The following is a 23,050-nucleotide window of genomic DNA, read 5'->3' as shown; positions in this document are numbered from 1 at the left end:
GTCTGATTTTGGTACTAGGGTAGTGCTGACCTTATATGATGAATTTGGTTGCTCTCCTTCCTCTACAATTTTTTGGAATAGTTTGGGTAGGAGAATTTTCAACTCTTTAAATGTTTGGTTGAATTTACCTGTGAATCCATCTGATCCCAGGATTTTGTTTACTGGGAGTTATTAGTATTATTATTACTGATTTAATTTCATTGCTAGTAATTGCCCTGATTGCCATGGCTAGGACCTCCAGTACTATGTGGAATAAAAGTGGGGAGAGTGGACATCTTTGTCTTGTTCCTGATCTTAGAGGAAAAGCTTTCAGCTTTTCACTTTTGGGTATGATATTAGCTGTGGATTTGTTATATATGGCCTTTATCATGTTGAGGTATGTTCCCTCTATACCCATTTCATTGAGTTTTTATCATGAATGTATATTGAATTTTTCAAATGTTTTTTCAGTATCTATTGAGTTGATCATATGATTTTCATCCTTTTTGTTATGTGGTGTATGACATTGATTGATTTATGAATATTGTACCATCTTTGCATCCGTGGAATAAATCCCATTTGGTAATGATGGATGATCCTTCTGATGTATCTTTTGAATTTGGTTTGCTAATATTTTGCATATTTTTGTATCTATTTTCATCATGGATATTGGTCTATAATATTCCTTTTTGTTGTATCTTTGGTTTTGGTATTAGAGTGAGGCTGGCCTCAAAGAAAGAGCTTGGAAGTATTATTCCCTCCTTTTCTATTTTTCTAGAATACTTAAGAATGATGGGTATTAGATTTTCTTTAAATGTCTGGTAGAATTCAGCTGTGAAGCCATCTGGCTTTGGACATCTGTTTGTTTTGGGAGTTTTTTTATTACCAATGCAATAATGTCATTACTGGTAATTTGTTCAGATTTTCTGCTTCTTTCTACATCAGTCTTGGAACGTTGTACTTTTCTAGGGATTTGTCCATTTCTTCTAGTCCAGTTTGACATAATTTTTCATAGACTTCTCTAATAATTATTTGTATTTCTGTGGTCTCAGTTGTAACTATTCTGTTTTTGTTTCTGATTTTGTTTCTGTCCTCTTTTTTTGCTTGATAAGTCTGCTATGGGTTTATGTTCTCAAAGAACCAGCTCTTGGTTTCATTGATAATTTTTTTAGTATTGTTTTATTCTTCTCTATTTTATTTATTTCTGGTCTGATCTTTATTATGTCTCTCCTTTTACTAACTTTGGGTTTCCTTTGTTTGTCTTTTACTAGCTCCTTTAATTGTGAATTTAAACTTTATTTAGGATTGTTCTTGTTTCTAAAAGGAGGCTTGTATTGATATGCACTTCCCTCTTAGAGCTGCTTTTGGGGCATCCCACGTATTTTGAACTTGTGTTTTTTTCATTGTATCCATGTATTGCTTGATTTTCTCTTTGATTTGTTCATTGATCAATTGATTATTCAGAAGCAAGTTGTTTAAGCCTTCATGTGTTTTGCTTCTTTGTTTTCTTTGTGTAATTTATTTCTAGTGTCATACCATTGTGCTCTGAGTATTGTTTTATTAAATTTGTATGTTGAGAAATTTGCAGTGCTACTTGTTTGATGTGTTTCCATTTATAAGCTATATTGCATTTAATTTAAAGGAGGCACCAAATTGTTCAGTCTTAGTTTTCTTTTTTCTTATTTAGATTCTTGGAATTTCTATAGGTTATATATTTGCCTTAAGTGATCAGCTGAGCCTTTTTAAGGTATATTTTTTCCACAAATGTTAAGAGAAAGAATCCTAATGTCATTGAGGCCTTTTGGGACAGTAGGAAGGTTGTACATCTCTGAGAGGTTAGGTGTAGTTCTTTAAAACTTCTATTCTTTTTTTTTTCAATAAAATTGAAGTTTATTTAATCAATAGATCTTGAGTTTCAGTTATAAAGTATTTCCAGTCAAGAAAGAGATGAATTTCAGAATAAAATATTTTATTACATTCCATTTGTTAAAACTTTTGTTTTATTTCTTCCCGTAAGTGGGTGTAGTAGTATTCTTAGGTGTGCTTTTTCTCTTTTGGGTGATTTCAAATGGCATATCAGACTTAGACTTACAACATCTAGAAGTGTTTCAACATGATTATTAATTATTTACGAATCAATTTCTTTTCTTGGCAATAATATTAACTGACATCTTCATTTCCTTATAGGAATACTAATTTGTGGGTTAGTATTTTTGACGTAGTAAAACTGCCTTACAATTTCCTTTCCTCTTTTACACATAACCATTGGGTTTGAGTGATTTTGCTGGATTCTTGAAACACTGGGTTTATATGATTTAAATAAACCATTGTGGGCCAATGTATGATTACTGAGGAGCAGAGGCCTTAGGCCAGTAACTCCAAACTAAGGGCAGTCTTGAGCCTGCAAAGGGGGTTTTCTTAGATCTTGACAATTTTTACCGGTTATGTTTGACTTTTGCATCCATGTTATAGCTGCACTCAGTGTTTTGTGCACATTGAGGAAGTCTGTGAAGGTGAGTTCTGTCTCCTGGATGTAAGGTTTATGAATTTGGGAGTTGATTTGGGTCAGAACTTTGAGCTGAATCAGGCTGAGTGTTTCCTTATTGGTGAGAATGGAAGCCGGGGGAGGGAGTGCTTCTATGCTTCTAGGAGAGCAAGGTGTGTGCAGCACCCAGAGTTCATTCCTGTGGCTGTGGAGGTATTCCCACCCTCTTTCCCCAAGGACTGGCCTGCTTTAGGGGGTTCTGTCTCAACCGAAGTGTCTAGATTCCACGCTTGAGAAAGTGCTTAACTTTCTGAATGTTTTCCTTCTTAACTGTGTGGGAAGTAGGCTGCTTATCTGAACTGATTTGAGTATCTGCCTCTCTTTCCTTTAGATCTCTTTGTTTATTGGGTATTTCAGTCCTTTTAACTCATCTCCCTTAGCAGTTTGCAATTTTATTTCCTGTATGTGTAAGATTTCTGATTTCTTGAGCTTTGAAAATCTCAGTTGATTGAAAGGTACTTGTGTAAGGCAAGAAAATCTTGGAACCAACCAGTATTTTTGTTCCTTCTATGCAACAGAATCTTAAGCTGTGAACTTTGTATATTTAAGTTCTGGGGTACTTTCGTCATTTTTAGATAAGTTTTTGTGTGTCCATATCCCTACCAAACTTTGGTATTTAAAAGACTGTAGTATTCTTAAGGCAAATTAATTTCTGTTTAAATTGATGAGATGAACAACTATTGAATTTCTATTTTAATTGATATGAGAAAAGCTACTGAGCTTATGTAAATCTTTGAAAGTCAAGGGATTAAATTCAAACCCCTAATGCATTGTAATATGCTAGTCATTCCTGACAGTGTTCCCAGGGTGAAATACAGTTGTGGGACAAACTATGATGTCTTCAATTCTTTTTTATTAAACAACCTCCATTCATTTGTTCATTCCTTCATTGATTAATTTATTTGACAAACATTTATTGGGCACACACTAAATTCTGGGTAGACAATTCAAATGACTTGGCCAAAGTCATATGTTTAATTAATTTCAGCACTGCCTTTGAACTCCTAATTTTCTCTCTCTTTTTTTAAACAGGTATATTTAATTTTAATATATTCTGTTTAACACAACTTATCCAAAATATTATTTATACATGTTATCAATATAAATAAGTGATATTCTATGACTTAGATATAAAAATGAGATATTCTATTTTAATTTTATAATATTAAGTCTTTGAAATCCAGTGTATATTTTACACTTACAGCACATCTCAGTTCAGATCAGCCACATTCAGTTGCTCAATAGCTACTTGTGGTCACTGGCTACCACAGTACACAGGGCAGATCTAGACATACAATACAATGCAGGACTGCCTGGGTGCAAATCCCACTTACCACTTACACCAAAGACTGAATCATCACTTAAAAGACTGCTCTGAAATCATCTTTAGGATCTTTAGAAAGGTATTAGAGTGTAGTGCTTAAGAGCACAGCTCTAGAAACAGACTGCTTGTGTTCCAGCTCTACCCATTACAGACTTTTGTACTTCAAAATAAGCTCTTTAACTTATCTTTGCCTCAGTTTCCTCATCTGTAAAATGGGGAAAACTGTATCTACCTCATATAGTTGGTTTTGTTTTTACAATATTATATTGATTTCAAGTATACAACATAGTGATTCAACAGTTATATGTATTATTAAATCCTTATCCTAACTACTATAGTTACTATCTGTCAACATAGAAAGATGTTACAGAACTATTGACCATATTCTCTATGCTGTAGTTTTATCCCTGTGACTAATTTATATTATGAGATTTTGTGTCTCTTCATCACCTTCACCTATTTCACCTGCCCATCCTCCCCAACCTCTCCCTGATGGTAGCCACCAGTCCCTTCTCAGTGTCTGAGTGTATTGCTCTTTTTGAACTATTGATTTTCTAGTCCAATGGTTATCTTCATAATAGCATTCTAGAGTCTGATGTATTAACTACAGTTGATCCGATAAATGTTAATTTGATTTATTATTTCTATTTAAAATAATATTCACCTGTATGCAAATACTTCTCTGTTGGTATATCAGTATATTTGCTTTTCACATTTGACTTTGCTTGTGAGCTAAATTGTTATCCTTAGGAGGCAGATATAATGATTACTCTTAAGGGTATGCTGAAAAGCTGCTTTAATAAGTGAATGATCAAATATTCTGAAAAATAGAACAATTGGAAAGTAGCTGTTTAAATAATATTTTGCACTGATTTGTTTTTGTGTGTGTATATATATATATATGTATATAGTCATTCATAAACTTGTCTATAAATAAAATGCATACATTTACGCCACATCTGGCTCCAAAAAAGCTTTCTAAAAATATATTGATTATAACTTTCTAGGTGAAAAAATCCATGTAGAATAAGAGCAGGGAAGTTGAGATTAAACAAGGATCAAGAATGGCCAGGTAACCTAGTTAGAAGAGGCAAGGATCAAATAATAAATGTAGAAGCTGAATTTATTCTAATTGCCTGTGCATCCCCCACTTCCCAAACTTGGTTCTAAACTATATTTTCCATGGATGAAAGGTATAGATACAGGGAGCACTTTTTGGGAAATTACATGTAAATTGGTTAATTTAGCTCTTAATTAATTTACCACACATTTTTATGTTAAAGCAATTTATTTAAACTTGATATGGGTTAGACAAACTTGGAGCCTCCAAGCATTCATCTTGGGTACAATTTTTAATATACATCTATAGTTAATCTTTGTAATAAGGACCACTGGATTTTTATTTCTGGCCCACAGTTTCAGATTGGCAGCTTTTGAATTTAATTGATTTGGTTGTTGTCAGGTAGGAAGTTACCTTACTGCAACGGTATTCTCCAAATATACCTGTTTGGCAGGCTATCCCAGAGATAATGGGTCAGAGAAACTGACAGACCAAATTAAGATGCTTCAGTCACATGGTTTATTAAATAAACGTAAAACACACACTAAAAAGCAGGGGGAAAGAGTTGAGTGTAAATTAACTCATTTAGGAGAGGGTACAAGTAGGTGAAAGGACTACATTACCTAAATCCTGGGTTATGCAATATTCATGTATCTTGTTTTCCCTCTGCCACATCAGCCTTCCTTACAGATGGTCTGGTTACAAAGACTAGAAATGAGTTTGAGCAAGGTGGCCCAATAAATGGAAGATACTCAAGGCTTAATTCACTTAGAGTGCCTGTTTTAGATAATGTTAGCTCAATGAAGGTATAACTAGGAAGTCATGGTAACATGAAAGATTTTGAAGGGAAAAATACCAAAAATATATTCTATAGGTAGCAGCTAACATAGAAAAGTCTATAGGTCATGTGGTCTTTTTTTGTTAAATAAACTTTGTTTTTTAGAGCAGTTTTAGATTCACAGAAAAACTGAGTGGAGAGTCCAGAGGGCTCCCAAATACTCCCTACAACCTCATGTGTATGGCCACCAACTGTCAACCTTTATCATCAGAGTGGTATATTTATTACATTTGATGAACTTGCATTGACACATAGTTATCACCTGAAGTCCACAGTCTACATCAGGGTCCTTTTGGTATGTATTCTATGAATTTTTATAAATGTGTAATGACATATATCCACCTAATATTACAGTATCATACAGAATACTTTCACTGCTCTAAAAGTCCTCTGTGCTTTGTCTATACATTCCTCTCTTCCCTATCCTTAGCAACCACTGGTCTTTTTACTGTCCTTGTAGGTTTGTCTTTTTGAGAATGTCGTATAGTTGGAATTATATAATATGTAGACTTTTCAGATTAGCTCCTTTCACTTACTAATATGCATTTAAGGTTCTTCCATGTCTTTTCATGGATAGCTCATTTCTTTTTAGCACCAAATACTATTCCTTTGTTTGGGTATACCACAGATTATTTATCCACTTAATTACTGAAGGCTTCCTTAATTACTGAAGGCTTAATTAATTACTTGGTGGCTTCCCTGTTTTGATAATTATGAATAAATCTGCTGTAAACATCCTTGTGCAAGTTTCTGTGCGGACATAAGTTTTTAACTTATTTGGGTAAATACCAAGGAGTGCACTGGATTATATGGTAAGAGTATCTGGTTTTGTAAGAAACTGCCAAATTGTCTTTCAAAGTGGCTGTATACCATTTTGTGTTCACCCCACATAGTTGTTAGCGTTTGCTATTGTCAGTATTTTGGATTTTGGTCATTCTAATAAGTGTATAGTGATATCTCATTGTTTGGTTTGTTATTCCCTGATGACATAAGATGGGGAGCATCTTTTCATATGCTTATTTGCCGTGTATACATCTTCTTTGGTGAGGTTCAAGAGTTTGGCCCATTTTTCATTTGGGTTGTTTTCTTATTGTTGAATTTGAGGAGTTCTTTGTATTTTTGGATACTAGTCTTTTATCAAATGGATCCTTTGCAAATATTCTCTCCTAGTCTGTGGCCTGTCTTCTCATGCATTTATCAAATATTATACCATTTCTACTGTCAGTAATTTGGTTTGGTCCTCATCTCTAAACTAAATTATTGCTAAATGGTCTTCCAATCCTTCATCAGTTTATCTCCATATTGATCATGTTACTCTACTGTTTAACTCCTAGTATAATCAGGAAAAACAGTCATAACCATTAGTCATCTTTCTTTTTGTATTTTTAAGTCATTGTAGGAGTAATTTATGAAAGTAAAATAAAAGAATAGTTAAAAAATAACATTATTAGAAACTTTAACAAGTGCTTAGACATAATAGAATCTCTTTGTTTTAAGTAAATATTCATATGCAAATATCATAAAAGACCAAAGAGTTATGTTGCATGCCTTTTCATCAGCAATGAGATAGGAAGACAAGGTTAAATTTGTTGTTACAAAATATTGTGTGATGAAACCCTTCCTGCTGAATAATTAATTGGATGAAAATACCGTGGTTCCTTCTTGTTCTTCTATATACATAGATCACATGTCAGTTCTTGAATTTGGGAACTTTTATGTGGCATATAGCTATCTGAAGCTTCATAGTCAGAGATTTTATTTAACACCATCCAATGTCACCATTGCCTCTAGAGTTGGAATAGCACTGTCTCTTTTCATTTGTCTTGTTCATTTAATAATTGTGATACATCTTCCTTCATTAATTTCCTTCCCTTTGCCATTATAGACAGAAAATGAAAATTTTTCAATTCTCAGCACTGTTAATGAAAACTAAAAACAGACTACAATATGGTATCCTCAATTTTGTTTTTTTATGGGAAGGTGGTGCAGTGCTTTGAGCAACACAACAGGAAAAAAGAATGGCAATTTATTTTATTATTACATCACCCTTCATGATTCCATTATTCTTGTTATTTTAGTTTCCTTATTTTATTTTTTTTAGTATTATTGGGAATAATTTATGAGTAATAGTGGGTAATGATAGAATGGTTTGTAGGACATTAAAATAACTGATTATTTCAAGGTTAGGAAAAAAATATCATTAAGATCTCATAACGTATCTTAGAATTATGAAAGAATTCAGTTCACCTATATGGTAATTGCAAGATACAATGGGTTTTATACTTTTATTTTAAGAAATTTTTCTTTTGGTGTTCTGGAAGTCCTCTAAGGAAAAAAAAGTGATGAAATACAATCTTTACAAGTAGTTTAATGGGTCGTTGGATTATAATGGTATAATATACCAAGGGTTGAAAACTAGTAATTCCCTATCTCCTGAAAGATAAAGCCTAAAATCCTTTGCATTACCTAGAAACTCTGGTTATTTTGCAGCTTTACTCCTAGCACTGCCCCATCCTATGTATACTTTTTTTCAGGCACATTGTATTATTATGAGTGCCATGAACTGCCATGCATTTTCATACTTACATATATGTGATAGAATTCTAAGGTGCCCCCAGACCCCCACAAGATCCCTGGCTCCTGGTGCATATACTCTTTCCCCCATTAATTCAAATACTAATATAGGTAATGATGTGAAGGGATTTTGCATATGAAGTCAGTTGACCTTAAGATAGGGCGATTATCTACTTGGCCCTAATCTGGTCATACAAACCTTTTAAAAACAGAGATTTTTCTATAGCTAGTTGCAGAAGAGGAAGTCAGAGAGATGTGATTTAGCTGGTCTGGAAGAGAACAGGTATGCATGCTGTGAACTGACCTGTGGGAAGGTGGGGCATGTGGCAAGGAATTGCAGGTTCCCTTTAGGAGCTGAGAATAGTCCTAGCCAACAGTTAGAAGAAAAATGGGAGCAACAGTTCTATAGCCAGTAGGAAATGAATTCTACCAATAACCTTGGAAGAGAGTCCCAGATGAGAGCTGCACCCTCAGAAGACCCTTAATTTCAGCCCAGTGAGAACCTGAGCAGAGAATCCAGTTGTGCTGTGCCTGTGCCTGGACTTTTGACTTACAGAAACTGTTAGATAAATGGGTGTTGTTTTTATGCTACAACATGACTGAACCTGGAGGACATTATGCTAAGTGAAATTAGCCAATCATAAAAAGACAAATACTGTATGATTCCATATATGTGAGGTACCTAGTCAAATTCATAAAGACAGGAAGTAGAAGGGTAGTTGCTAGGGGCTAGAGAAGAGGGGAATGAGGAGTTGTTTAATGGATATAGTTTCAGTTTTACAAGATGAATAGAGTCTTAGAGATACAGCAATGTGTACAATATGTTAGTGTACAATAATGTGAATATACTTAACACTACTGAACTATACACTTCATGGTTATGATGATAAATTTTATGTTGTGTATACGTTACCACAATTTGAAAAGAATCATTTTAAAAAGTGGGTATTGCTTTAGGTCACAAATTTGTGAATAATTTGTTATACAGCAATAGTGTTCATAGTGTTGTGTCTGCTTGAAACTCACTTTGACCTTTTTTTACCCAGAAATTTTATGCTCTTTATCCAGCTCAAAGGTTTACTCTCTTAAGCCATCCTTAACCCTCAGGCAAAGTTAGTCACCCTTTCTTCTGCCTATATACATCTATAATAGCACCTTCCATATTGTATTTTAAGCATCTGTGAATAAATGTTTTTCCAAAAGCATGTCACCTTCAAATTGTACAGCAACAGATTGATAGCAGATTCAGATTGGTAATTTTTGAAAGTATTAACTTTAAGGAAGCATTGTAAGGGATACTTCCTGTTTTTCTCTTCTGCCTAGATTCTACTATATAGATTCTAATAATGCAGGTACACTAACCTCATTATTATTTAATTGTTAGCCTTTTAATAGAAGCATAGAAAATGAGTGCCTTTTTTCCCCCTCCGGTTAATCTACTCAGATAACAGGTGAAATGTATTGATGATTTATATGAATAAATTTATTGTTCAGGTTTCAGCCAACATTTATTAAGCCAATACTTCTCGACTCCAAAGTAGAAAAACTGGTCAAATACATACATTCTAACAAATGGTTACATAGACTTTGATGAACCAACTTTGTTGATCAGTCTACAGAAATTCAGAATTCATGTTTTAAAAAGTTAAGAATTTGTTAAAAAATAATAGCTATCACTGCTTTCTTTTCAAGCGATTCCAGCCAAGTAGATTATCATGAGAAAATATATGAATTAGTTCTGAAATTCTGTTTTATTTGAAATTTTTACATTTTAAGTGTCTGTATTTTATCAGAATATATCAATAAACAATTCTATAAATAAACATCAGTATCAATAGTGCGTTCTAACACTTTCAGAGTTCTCATTCTCTTAACAAATTTATGAGAGGATAAATTTCTGAGTCAGAGAGGATAGGAGGACCTTTCATTTCCATCAGACAGCCAACAGCTATAAGGAAGCTTACTTTCCGTTCGGGCCAGTATTCCTCCATCCTATTCTTTCTAGTGCATTACTGATTGCAAATATATTTGTTGAAAGTTTGATCTTGAAATATAACCCAACTAGATAGCTAGAATATAGGAAGTTGTTTGAGTAGAAATTCATATTTTTGGTTTTCTCATATTTTATATTCAAATACAGCAAGAATTAAGGATATATGCATTTTTACTATAATTTTAGAAGTTATAAAAAATTACTGCTTAAAACTGTAATTTATTGCCTGCATGTGCCACCTATAAGTACATACCAACTGAATAAAAGAAAGTAAACATGTTTTAAAAATTAGTACCTCACGAAATGAATAGTGAAGAAGCGTCTTCAGATGGAAAAATATGACAGATTTTACCTATGAAACAAATTATATGAAAAAAATTACAATAGTCTATTTAGGCAGGCCTATTAAAAGCATTAAGACTTGAGTACTGGCTATTAAAGTGAGTAAATGACAATATTATAAAGTTAAACACATGCCAAAAAACGTTTTCCAGAGAACTGAGATTGTAACAATACCATTAATGAGGGCAGAGAGGTCTTAATGTAATTTTCACTTTCTAAAGTTTCAAAAAGAGGCTTTGAGTTAGTGCATTATTAATGTTTGAACATCTGGAACTGTGTAAAAGCTATAGACATTGAGCAAATGCAGAATTTCCCCACTAGGTTGCATTCTAACTTTTGCCTCTCTAGTGAGATACTGGTTTTAAGAAGTTTGAAAAAGTAAAATGAGAATATCCAGATAAAGCATAAACATTCCAGAGTGTCTTTTATGAGGTCTAACTAAAAAAAAAGTCTCTGAGGTTACCAAATCCAAGTGACATAAACATCAATTAATAGATTAAATCATCTACACTACTATATGTGGACTAGTCTCTGTATATGAATACTTTGTGAGCTAAGTAAACTAAACAGAGATACCTTATATATTTTCATATACATAAGTCTTAAAACCTGAGAGATGGCTCAGTGTTAGTATACTTTTCCTTTAAGTTATTTGATTTTTGGATGCCTACTTGGTATACTTAAGAGAATTAAAAGATTAGTTTGAGTTATGTGTGTCTTTAGTTATTTGTATGATTTCTCTGGTAAGGAGAAAGTAATGAAGATGTGTAAGTGTGCAAATTGAGTGTCACCTGCAGTGGGAATGGAAAAGCTATAGACTTAAATGTTGTTACCTAAAATAGAAAATATGCTATAGACCATTTTCAAAAATTATCTGTATGTTTTTCCTATAGAGGTACACTCCAAATTTGCATATAGACCCTGTATAATCTTTAAAAGAAAACTTTTAAAGTACTTTTCTTAAATTCTCCACTGAAGAGATTAAAGTAAACACATTGTGTTCTGTGGAAATGTCTCATAATCACCAAATTTCCCCTTTTCACAGTGCTCCTTGTACTTCCTTACCTGAACTAAAATCTGGATATACCCAAGAAAATGTCATTTCTTCATCAGCCCTTTCACGTTGTGCCTGTTTTTCTCTGTAGTTCCTGTAATACCTGGAGTACCTCAGGTTTGGTATCCTGTTTACTCTCTATTGCTCTTTTTAAAACTTACCTCTCCTATTTTTTGGGAAGAAGTTAGGAAGGGAGGGACAGAGGAAGGGAGGAAAGAAAAAAGGAGAGAGAGAGTAAGGAAGGCAAGGCTTACCAACAAAAAAACCTTAGTTCCTGAGCTGTCTTTTAATCATATCATCCTGTCCCCTTTATCTTTATTGACATCTTACAAATCATTTGAATATGCTTCCTTTATTAAGGACTTTGGCACCTGATTTTACAGGTTATTTCCCCCTCCTTCCTCTCCTCTCTGACCTTCCATTATTTTGGACCTTCATTCTTCATTCATTTATTAAATTCACTCAACAAATATTTGTTGCCTACTTTCTTTATGTCAGGTGCTGTTCTAGGTACCAGAAAATTAGCAACAAGCAAAACAAACAAGCAAAAAAAAAAACAAAAAAAAAAATCATTGTCCTTGTGGAGGTATATTCCAGGAGTAAGAGACAGAAAATAAACCAGACACTTAGAAAGATACTAATATATTAAATAGTGTGTCATAGACTGAATGTTTGTGTGACCCCCCTGCAACCCTGCACCTACCAATTCATTTGAAGCCCTAACATCCAGTGTGGTTGTATTTGGGGACGGAGGTCTCTAAGGAAGTATTTAAAGTTAAATGAGGTCATAAGGGTGGGACTCTCATCCAGTAGTATTAGTGTCCTATAAGAAGAGATACCAGAAGTCTTGCTTTCTCCTCCCCAACATGAGCAGAGGAAAAGCGGTACAAGGACTTAGCAAGAAGATGTTTGTCTGCAAACCTGGAGGAGAACTTCACTAGGAAGCGAATCAGCCAGCACCTCAATCTTGGACCTCCCAGCATCCAGAACTGTGAGAAATAAGTTTCTGTTTAAGCCACCCCTCTGTAGTACTTTTTTTTCAGTTTTATTAAGATATTGACATATAGCATATGTAAATTTAAGGTGTACAGTATGATGATTTGATGCACATATATATTACAAAATGATTATGTGGTGGTTTTTTATGGTAGTCTGACTGGACTAGTACAGATAATTTTAAGTATTGTATAGAAAAATAATGCAAAGAAGGGGGAAATGAGAATCCTGGGGGGGCAGGGAGAGATGGTTAGAATTTTAATTAGATGGTTCTGGAAGGCCTGTCAGAGAAGGTGACATTGAGTAAAGGCCTAAAAGGAGGGACTGAACCAAACACATTCTGATCTGGGGGAAGAATGTTCAGACAGAGGGAAGACCTTAAGGTAGGGGTTTGATGAACAAGAAGGCTACTATGGCTGAAGCAGAGTAGGTGTGAGGTGAGAAGAGTAGTAGGACATGAGGTCAGAGAAGTAGCTGGGATAAAACATGCTATAGTAAGTGTTTGGATTTTATTCTAAGTGCAATAGGAAGCCACTGGAGACTTTAGACTTAACTTTAAAAGGAAAGTTATGGAGAATGGACTGCAGAAAACATAGGAAAAAGCAACGTGATTGTGTAGGAGTCTACCATAACAACGTGTATGAGGGACGGTAGGGCCTTGGACAACTGTGGTAGCAGTGTTTGGAGTCTAAATAATAATCTGAAAATATTGCTGGTAGGATTTGCTGATGAGGTGCATGTAAGTGAAGTAAGATTTTCTTGCTGGGCTTTTTGCTTTATCTATACTCTACTGCTAGTCATTCTCACCAGTGTTCGTTCTTCTAGTTACATATATTGTCTTGGTTTCCCAATTTATAATTCAACTCTGACCCTTTCCTCTAAATACCACAGTGTAAAGAAAAACCTCACTTTTTTCTCTCCTCTACTCTCAATAATTTGCTACAAGACAACTTTACTTCTAACACCAGATAGCACAAGACTGCCCCCACCTCTGATGCCAATCCCAGATCTAGGTTGTTACCGGTGTTTCTGGCTTACATTGGAGGTTCCTATGACACCCTCCTCTGGTTCAATTAATTTGTTAGAGTGGTCCACAGAACTCAGAGAAACATTGACTAGCATTTACCAGTTTACTATAAAGGATATTATAAAGGATACAGATGAACAGCCAGATGTAAGTGTGGTGAGGTCTGGAAAGAAACCCTAGTATGGAAGCTTCTGTCCCCATGGAACTGGGATTTGCCACCCTCTGGCATGTGGATACATTCCCCAACCCAGAGCCTTTCTGAACTCTGTCCCTTTAGGTTTTTACACAGGCCTCATTACATAGGCATTTTGATTAAATCATTGACCATGGGCAATCGAGTCAACCTCTAGCCCCTCACCCCCTACCCCCCCACCCGGAAGTCAGCTGTGAACTGAAAGTTCCAACCTTCTAATCACATGGTTGGTTCCCTTGGCAACCAGCCACCATCCTTAGGTTGTCTGAGGGCTGTCCAAAAGTCACCAAATTAACATACACTCAGGTGTGATTGTTATGAATAAATCATTTCACCTTTATGGCTTTAGAGCTATTTCAGGAAGTGGGAAGAAAGATGCCCCTATAGGTCTTACTGCTTAGGAAATTTCAAGAACTTTAGAAGCTCTGTGTGAGGAACATGAATGAAGACCAGATACATATTTCTCATGAAATTGTCAGATCAACATATCAGTCTGAATATTTCAAAGGTAACAAAACTTGTTATCTTTCCTTCCGATCCTGGACTTCTTCCAGTGTTGCCTTCATGAGTGAATGGAGCCACTGTCTGTGTTTGGACTAATCAGATAATCAGGGGGCATCTATTAGCCTTTCTCTCTCTTTTCTGTCATATCCAATCTAACATCACACCTTGTTCATTTTAAATTTTAAATATTTTTATATCACTTTTCATTCTCTATAGTATACTTTTCAAAAAGGTGAAATCATGACTCACATTAATATAAAGTGAACACCTGTCAAAGAGTTTATTCAATTTATTGATTAATGAGGGGATGAGTATGACATTAAGACTAATTCAGAGAGCATTTAAGGAGCTGTATACTTACAGGCCATTTAGTAAAGGAATAGAATATGAGATTGCTGGCCTGAATACTAAACCAGTTAGTGTACCACAGGCCAATAAACTGTAATCTTTGGCATTATCTTTTCTCCTGGACAAAAATATACAAGTTAAATTTTAATTCCACTAAGTCTGGACCTTAACAATAAATAATGAGTTCAATAAAGTGTGTTTTCCTATATAATCCTTGGATGGGCTATTGTCTCCATGTGAAATTGGTAATTGTGCTGCTTTTTTGTTTTCTTTCCTTACTCTCAAATTTTGCATAATTTTTTTAACACTTTCTAATTTGAGCTACATCCATCTCTGGATTACTATGAGTAGCCTAAATGTACCCACACTAATGCTTCCTCTAACTCATCTGTATTGATGCCAGAGTAATATTTAGGCTATGTTTTTAATTTGTGAAATATAATGTGTATATAAGTATATAAAAATGATATGTACATTTTAAATAATAATAAAATGAACATCTAAGTATCTACCACCCAACTTAAGAAACAGAGCATTACTTGTACTTTTATAGCCCCCATTTGCCCCTTCACAATCATATCATCCTATCCATAGAGATACTAGTTTTACATGTTTTTTCTTAATTGTTTTATACCCACCCGCACACAACATGCTTAGTTAATATATTGTTTTTGAACTTTACATAATTGAAATCATTTGTATGTTATTATCTGTAATTTGCTTTTTTTAACTCAACATCTTTACATTTGTGTTCATCTTTTTTGCCATGTGTTACTAATTCATTCATTTATATTACTGAATAATATTTATTTTTGTGTGGTATGTGTGGGATGTTGTAAGTCTGGGGAAAGGAAATCCTGGGGCAAAATGCTTCTAAAAACCGAAATCAGCCAAAGGGAGAAATAAAGTTTAAAATCCGTTTATTGCTCACAAACTGCAGTCCAGGGCTGGCTCTCTTTCCTGCTCCAGCAGAAGCAAAACTGGCCCTTCCCTCACCTCTCCAGGACAGATAAGCCCTCCTTGCCCAGGTAATTACCCATTGATATGGAAATGAACTTCTCTCCACCCCTGAGGAATGATGCAAATGCACTAAAGCCATACTTCTTTCCACCTCTGAATGCCTATTGATATGCAGATATACTAAAGCCAGGTGAGATATTCCGGAAATAATGTAATTTTACCCGAAGATGTGTTTATTTTTTTCAGTTTTTAACATGGTAATAAAATATACATAACATAAAATTTGCTGTACAACCATCACTACTAACCATTTCTAAAACATTTTCTCATCCCGATCAGAAACTCTGTATCCATTAAACAGTAATTCCTCATTCTCTCATCCCCCTAGGTCCTGGCAACTCCTATTCTACTTTCTCTATGAATTTGTCTATTCTAGATGATTCATAAAAACAGAATCACAATATTTGTCCTTTTGTTTCTGGCATATTTCACTTACCATGTTTTCAAAGTTCATCCACCATTGTAGCGTGTATCAGCATTTCATGCCTTCTTATGGCATTATTCCATTGTGTGTGTGTGTGTGTATACAGACTACTTTGTTTACCCATCTGTTGATGGATGTGAATCATGTGGTAAGATTTGTATTTTGAAATATTCTGGTTGAAATGTAAGACCCAAAAATGATAGATAAGAAACAGGAAATCCAATTAGGAGATTATCTGAGTAGTCCTTCAAGAGATTATGATAGCTTGGCCTGGGGTGGTAGCTTTGGAATATGAAGAGATATTTAGAAGACAGAAATTAATAGGATTCTGGTAATAGATTGATTGTGTACAATGATGGGGAGGGGGAATTGTTAGGGATGACTCAGTGTTCTAACAAAGGCAACTCAATGAATGGTTATATCCTTTATTGAGATAACAAATACTGGAATGTTATAAATTTGGTCTTGAATGAGACATTTCAGGAAGCCTTGAGATATCTAACCAGTGAATTTGACTAGGCTGTTGGACATGCAGATGTAGTGTGTAGAAGAGCAGTCTGGGCTTATAAATCCAAATTTTGGAGTTTCAGACCATATTTATTCTGCATCTTTAGGAATATGATATTCCCTCACTATACTGTAAATGCCATGAAGACAGGGACCTTTTCTTTCTCTTTTTTTACTAAGGTATCACTGACACACAATTTAATGAAGGTTTCACATGAACAACATTGTGGTTATAACATTCACCCATATTATCAAGTCCCCCCCGGCACACCCCATTGCAGTCACTGCCCATCAGCATAGTAAGATGCTGTAGAGTCACTACTTGTCTTCTCTGCGCTGTACTGGACAGGGACCGTTTCTATGATGTTTCCTGCCTTATTAGATATCTGACATTGTCTCTTGCACCTTGTAGGTGCTTAATATTTTTGTTGCTATTTGTTTTCTTACCTTCACCCTGTATGCCCTGATAGTACTAAAAACATTCACAAAGAAATACCTCCTGTTCCATTTTCACAACCATTATGTAATATTTCATACTTACATAAGATCACATATATGTGTGTTATTAAGGGTATCAATAAAATGAAAATATCAAAACTGTCACTTAAGAATTAAATACTACTGTTAAAGCTATCTAGATGCCCCTTCTCAGTCCCATCTCTTTGCCCACCCCCACAGTTAATAATTGTCCTGAAATTGTAATTATCATTTTTTTAAATGGCTTTACCATATACATACATATTCCAAAATACATAGGTATTCCTACATAGTGTTAATTTTGCCTTTTTTCTTTAGTTTTTAAAAAATGGCACGATATTGTATGTAATTTTCTGCCATCTGCTTTTTTCCCACTAATTTACGATAGAAGTTTGGTTATCTTTCAATGCTTATTATAATCCATTGTATGAATATAACAGTTTACATATTACCTTTAATAAACACTTGGTTATTTCTTGTCTTCTTGTTTGTTTTATGTTCTACTGTTTTAATAATGCTATTGCTGACATTTTGTAGAAACTGACAAGCCGATTCTAAAATTCCGGTGGGAAAGCAAAGGACCTAGAATAGACAAAATGTTTCTAAGTAATTTTTTCTTCATTTTGTTTTCCTCTTTCAACCTAGAAATGTATGGAAATTTTTTTTTCTTATTTCTGTGTAGATAAATTTTATTTGATTTTGGTATAGGTGACCCTTCTGTTAGTAACCATTTCCAGTGAATCTGTGATTCCAGATTTTAAAAATTTACTGATACGTCCTTTGTGACCTTATGTATGTTCCCCATTTGAAAAGAATAGTTATTTTCCATTTCAGCACTAAGTTATCTATGTATATTAGAGCAAGTTTGATGATTCTTACAAACTTAATCTTCTGTATCTTTACTAATTTTGTCTAATTCATTTATAGATACCTTAAAGAGGTACACTGAAGTCTTACAGAGTACTTAGGGAATTAGTTTATCTTTGTATTTCTTGTCAGTTTTTCCTTTCTGTATTTCAAAACTATGTTTTAAGTGCATAAAGATTCATGACTACCATAACTTTCTGGTGGTTGCACTTTTTATGTATATGGAATATTATCTTTCTTTTAAAGCTTTTTGCTTTTAAGTTCATTCTTATGACTGTAATAACACCTGATTTTGTGTGTGTATATGTGTGTAGGCCTCACATATCTTTTTCTATAACTTCATTTTCAAGAATTCTGAGTGGTTTAATTTTAAGTGTCTATATTGATAGACAACATATAGTTGATTTTCCTTTTTTCTTTTCCCTCTCCTCCATCCTTGTCCTTCCCCTTCCCTCCAACCTTCCTTTTCTTACAATCTGAGTGTCTCAGTTTTAATAAATGAGTTATATCAATTTGTGCTTGCTTTGACTATTGGCATATTTGACCTTATTTTCTACCGTCTTTTGTGCTTTCTTTTACCTCTTTCCCCTCTGTTTGACTTATTCAGTTGATTTTGGCTTTTGACCTTTTTCTTTCTTTGTAAGTTTGGGAGGTCTATATCCTGTTTATCATTTTTTTAAATATAACATCTTTACTGTAATATAATTTGCAAACCATGCAATTCACTCTTTAAAGTTTACAGTTTGGTGGTTTTTATTAGATTGATCAAGTTCAGCAACTCTCACCACTACTTTTAGAACATTTTTACCGTTCCTAAAAGAAACCCAATATGAATTAGTAATCATTCCCCATTTTTCCCGAAACTTTCTCCCTTCCCTAGTCCTAGGCAACCTCTAATTTACTTTATGTCCCTATGCATTTGCCTATTTTGGAACTTTCCCATAAACAGAATTATACAAATATGATCTTTTGTGTCTGGCTTCACTTAGTATATTGTTTTCATGGTTCATCCAGGTTAAGCAGTATCAAAACCTCATTCAGTTTTATGCTGAATAATACTCCATTGCATGAATAATACCATCTTGTATTTACCCGTTAATCAATTGAAAAATATTTGGGTTTTTTCTGTTTTGGGGATATTATAAATAATGCTGTTACGAACATTCATGTAGAAGTGTTTGTGTGGATGTATGTTTTCATTTCTCTTGGGTATTTAATTATGATTGTAATTGCTGGGTTGTGTATAGCTCTATTTTTAACCTTATGAAGAACTGACAGACTTCTTTCCAAAGTAACTGCACCAAACTGTACAAAGAGTTATAATTGCTCCATATTCTTACCAACACTTATTAAAAATAGATACTACTAAAGAGCAAATTTCTGAACAGGAGTTTTATAATCATGATCAATACTTTCTGTGTCTTGCCTGCCTCAGTTTGAGTTGTCCAAAATATACCCTCTGAGCCTGGCTCTAAATAATACAGTACTTTGGAAAGGCTGATAGGTGTCAGATTGCATGAAATTATTCTGGAGAGAAATTAATTCAATAATGTCTTGGCTATGTTTGAAAAATGAAAATATTTCTTAATAAATTAAATAAAGCCAAATAAAGCCAATTTGAATGGTTTCCATGTAGGGAAGAAATTTTGTCCAAGTTAGAAAATTTGCATTAAGAATAAAGTTTTCAGCTCTAATACAAACCTAGAAAAAAAATCCTGGTTAGTGTGTCCCATCTTTCTCCTCTTTGTTCTCTTGGATTCTCTGAATTATAATCTTGTATTTAAGTGTTGTCCTGACAGTTTAGTTTTCAAATTTCAATAGAATTAAAGAACTTTAGGTCTAAAAGTTCCTTCAGATATGTCAACAGGCTTAGCCTTATTTTGCTGATAAATTGTTTAAAGATCCAGTAACGTGACTGTTTATTTTGTATTTGCATAAGTTTTCAGAAGTGACTGATAGTGTATATTGTACTTTTTAGTTGTAATATTCATGATTTACTTATGAACCTGTAGCCATTTTCAATTGTCCATAAATTGATGAAGTTTTTAGAATCCAAAAAATTAGTGGGTGGAATGTCATTTTTATTCATTGTAACAAATTTTGAAATACTGAATATATCATGCGTGCTCTTAAAGTTTTTGAACTTTTATATACTCACATGTTTTCTAAATCATATATAACTCTTTGATATTATGAATTCTTTTCCATGTATTGGGGAAAATAACCTTGCTGGATTTCTTTGGGGAAATATTTTGTACATTGAATCCATTTCTTTGTTGTTTCTCAACTTTTCTTCTTAAATAGATTTTGTGGGATTATTTTGGAATCATCAACTTAATAGTCTTCCTCAATAAAATGAAAGGTATTTCTTCAGATCTTGAATGTTCAAAAACTATAGTTCTGGTATTTCTAGATCAAGCAATCAGAGATGAAATGTCATCTGTATTTTCAGATGACAGAAAACAGTATATCATTGGATTAAATTCCATTAAGTATCAACAATTATGCAAATACATAACACTTTTCATCTGGTTTTACATCCTCGGGATATATTTATCCTCTTCTAAACTGGTAATTTAATAGAGAAATTTAAAGAAATTAATATATTATTCTGGTCATTATTGACTTTATAGTAGTAGTCTTGTCCCTTCAATTGAAGACACAGTGTGACTGTCCCATATACATTAGCTCTGAATACTGTCAGAGGTTAATACTTTCTAGCACCAGTGGAAGACTTTGATTCAGAAACAGTGTGTATTCAAAAAGCAAATTCTAAAAGCCAACATTTGAAGCACTCAAAATAAAAATGACTTTTAGATTAATAATAGCCCTATTTTTTCCCCAAATGCCATGGTATTTTGAGGAGTTTTTATTTTTATTGATTGGGGTATTCTGAACACTGTAAAATATGCAGTGACCTATTTTACCAATTAGTGATAGTCTTAGTCTGTTCCAGCTGCTGTAACAAAATATCACAGACTTGGTAACTTAAAAACAACAGAAAATTTCTCACAGCTCCAGAGGCTGCAAGGCTAAGATCAGGGTGCCAGCATGGTTGGGTGAGGGCCCTCTTCCTAGTTGGTAGCCAGTGCCTTGTTGTGTACTCATGGTGGAAGAGGCAAGGGAGCTCTGTGGCATTTATTTTATAAGAGTACTAATCCCATTTATTAAGGCTGTTTCTTTATTACCTAATCACCTCCCGAAGTCCCCACTGCCTAGTACCATCATGTTTGGGGATTAGGATTTCAATGTATGAATTTGGGAGGGACACAGACATTTAGATCATAGCAATGATAAAAAAAAAATTGTTTTATGATCTTCTTAAGTTTATTTCTGAAAATAGATAAGGGTAAAATTCTGAGGACATAATCTTATAAAAATTGGTTTCTGTTCTCTTGAAAATTTGGAGCATTTTCTTGGTGCTTGCATGCATTACAATAACTGGCCTACATTACATAGAACTTTTTGCATAGAACAAGCAGGTAAAACAGTTCAACTTAAATCATAATAACTCTACAACTGGCTTTTGTCTTTTTCATTTATCTTACCTCTTATGTTTATTGTTAATTTCTACTTTTTTTGTATTTACCATTTAATTTTCTTTCTTCTTAAAAAGAATGCTTAATTCAGTTAATTTCAATTTTTTTAAATAAATGTATTTAAAAGCTGTATTTCTAACTACTGCATTTACTGCATCCTATATGTTTTGAATTGTAGGCACTTTTCTAATAATTCATGTCTAAAGATTTCATGAATTCTACATTTTCCTCTTCAAACCATATGTTCATTTTTTGTCCTATTTTCCAGCTTTATTGGGATATACATGACACATATAACCATATATTCTTTTAAAAATAATACAATCTCTAGTGTGGGTTGGTTTGTTTCTTCATTTGTTTCCCACTAACTCTGTATTACTGACTTTTAATATAGTTACATTGTTGTCAGAACATGTGGTTAATCTGATAAAATTCTTTGAAAGTTGTTGAAAGTTCTTTTGTAAGCTAATATGTGATTATTTTTGTAAGTGTTCCATTTGTGCCTGTATGGTTTCTGCTTGTTGGCTATCTGAGTCTCTGTTTATGTATTTAGTTGAATTAGTTTATTAATGATGATCAAAGTTCAAACAGCTTAGCTGCCTATGGACTTGGTAAAATGATCTTAGAGAATCTTCATTTAAAGAATCTTTAGTTGAGGATATTAAGGAACTTCACCTTAAGTTTAAAGAGAACTTAAAACTTAACAACTGTGACAGAAGTTATTTTTTTTCTTGCTTTTGAAATGCCAAAGATGGCAATGACAGAAGTAGTGGCAGCAGCCGCTGACATTTCTGGAACTCTTCCTATGTGCCAGGAGTCATTCAGAGCTAAGTCAGTTAATGAATTTAATTCAGTAATGACTCTATGACATACTGTGTTTTCTTCATTTTATAGATGAGGAAGGTAAAACACTGAAAAGTTAACAAGCTTGCCGTAGTCACATTATAGTCACACTGCCTCTTAAAAAAGTAAGTTTGTTCAGTTTGGCACATAAAAAATATTTGTTTCTCGACTCTTTTCAGTTACTAGAGAAATTAAAAGAACGTTGGCTCTTCACTGGTTTATGGCATAATCTGGAGTTGGTGAAGACAGTCATTGTAGAACCACAGAGTGGAGAAAAAACTAATTTTGATAAATTACTGCAGGTGTACTATGATGCAGTCAAGTGCAAAGGAGAGAAAGGTAATTGGAAATAACTTGATAGTCAATGAAAAAAATATTTGTTACCATAAAGTAATAAGAAGGTGGTTGTAGAATTTTATTTGTGTCATCTTTTTAAATGAATTGCACTTAAGAAAATAATTATATTTTATAATCCTGAGTGAAAAGAAAATAAGTTGAAGAAATTCTTTTATTTGGAGTTGTTCTCCTGTGAATATTTTCACTTGAGGATGACAATTTAACATTAAGAAAGAGCATACATTCAGCTATTATGCCAT

General features: G+C 33.7%; 1 protein-coding gene across 2 annotated transcripts in view; it reads left to right on the top strand.

Annotated features, from left to right (window-relative positions):
- BRIP1 (BRCA1 interacting DNA helicase 1) overlaps nt 1-23,050 on the top strand; it is a 185,545-nt gene that overhangs the window by 113,074 nt on the left and 49,421 nt on the right. For both annotated transcript variants that reach the window (XM_037004066.2, XM_073235313.1), the window contains one exon: nt 22,634-22,793. In XM_037004066.2, the coding sequence (XP_036859961.1) occupies nt 22,634-22,793 (160 nt within the window). The remainder of the gene's footprint in view (nt 1-22,633; nt 22,794-23,050) is intronic.

This window comes from Manis javanica, chromosome 4 (assembly GCF_040802235.1).
Source record: "Manis javanica isolate MJ-LG chromosome 4, MJ_LKY, whole genome shotgun sequence".
NCBI classification, from domain to species: domain Eukaryota; kingdom Metazoa; phylum Chordata; class Mammalia; order Pholidota; family Manidae; genus Manis; species Manis javanica.
The sequence above is the reverse complement of the archived record's forward strand: the minus strand, read 5'-3'. Positions and strand labels throughout refer to the sequence as shown.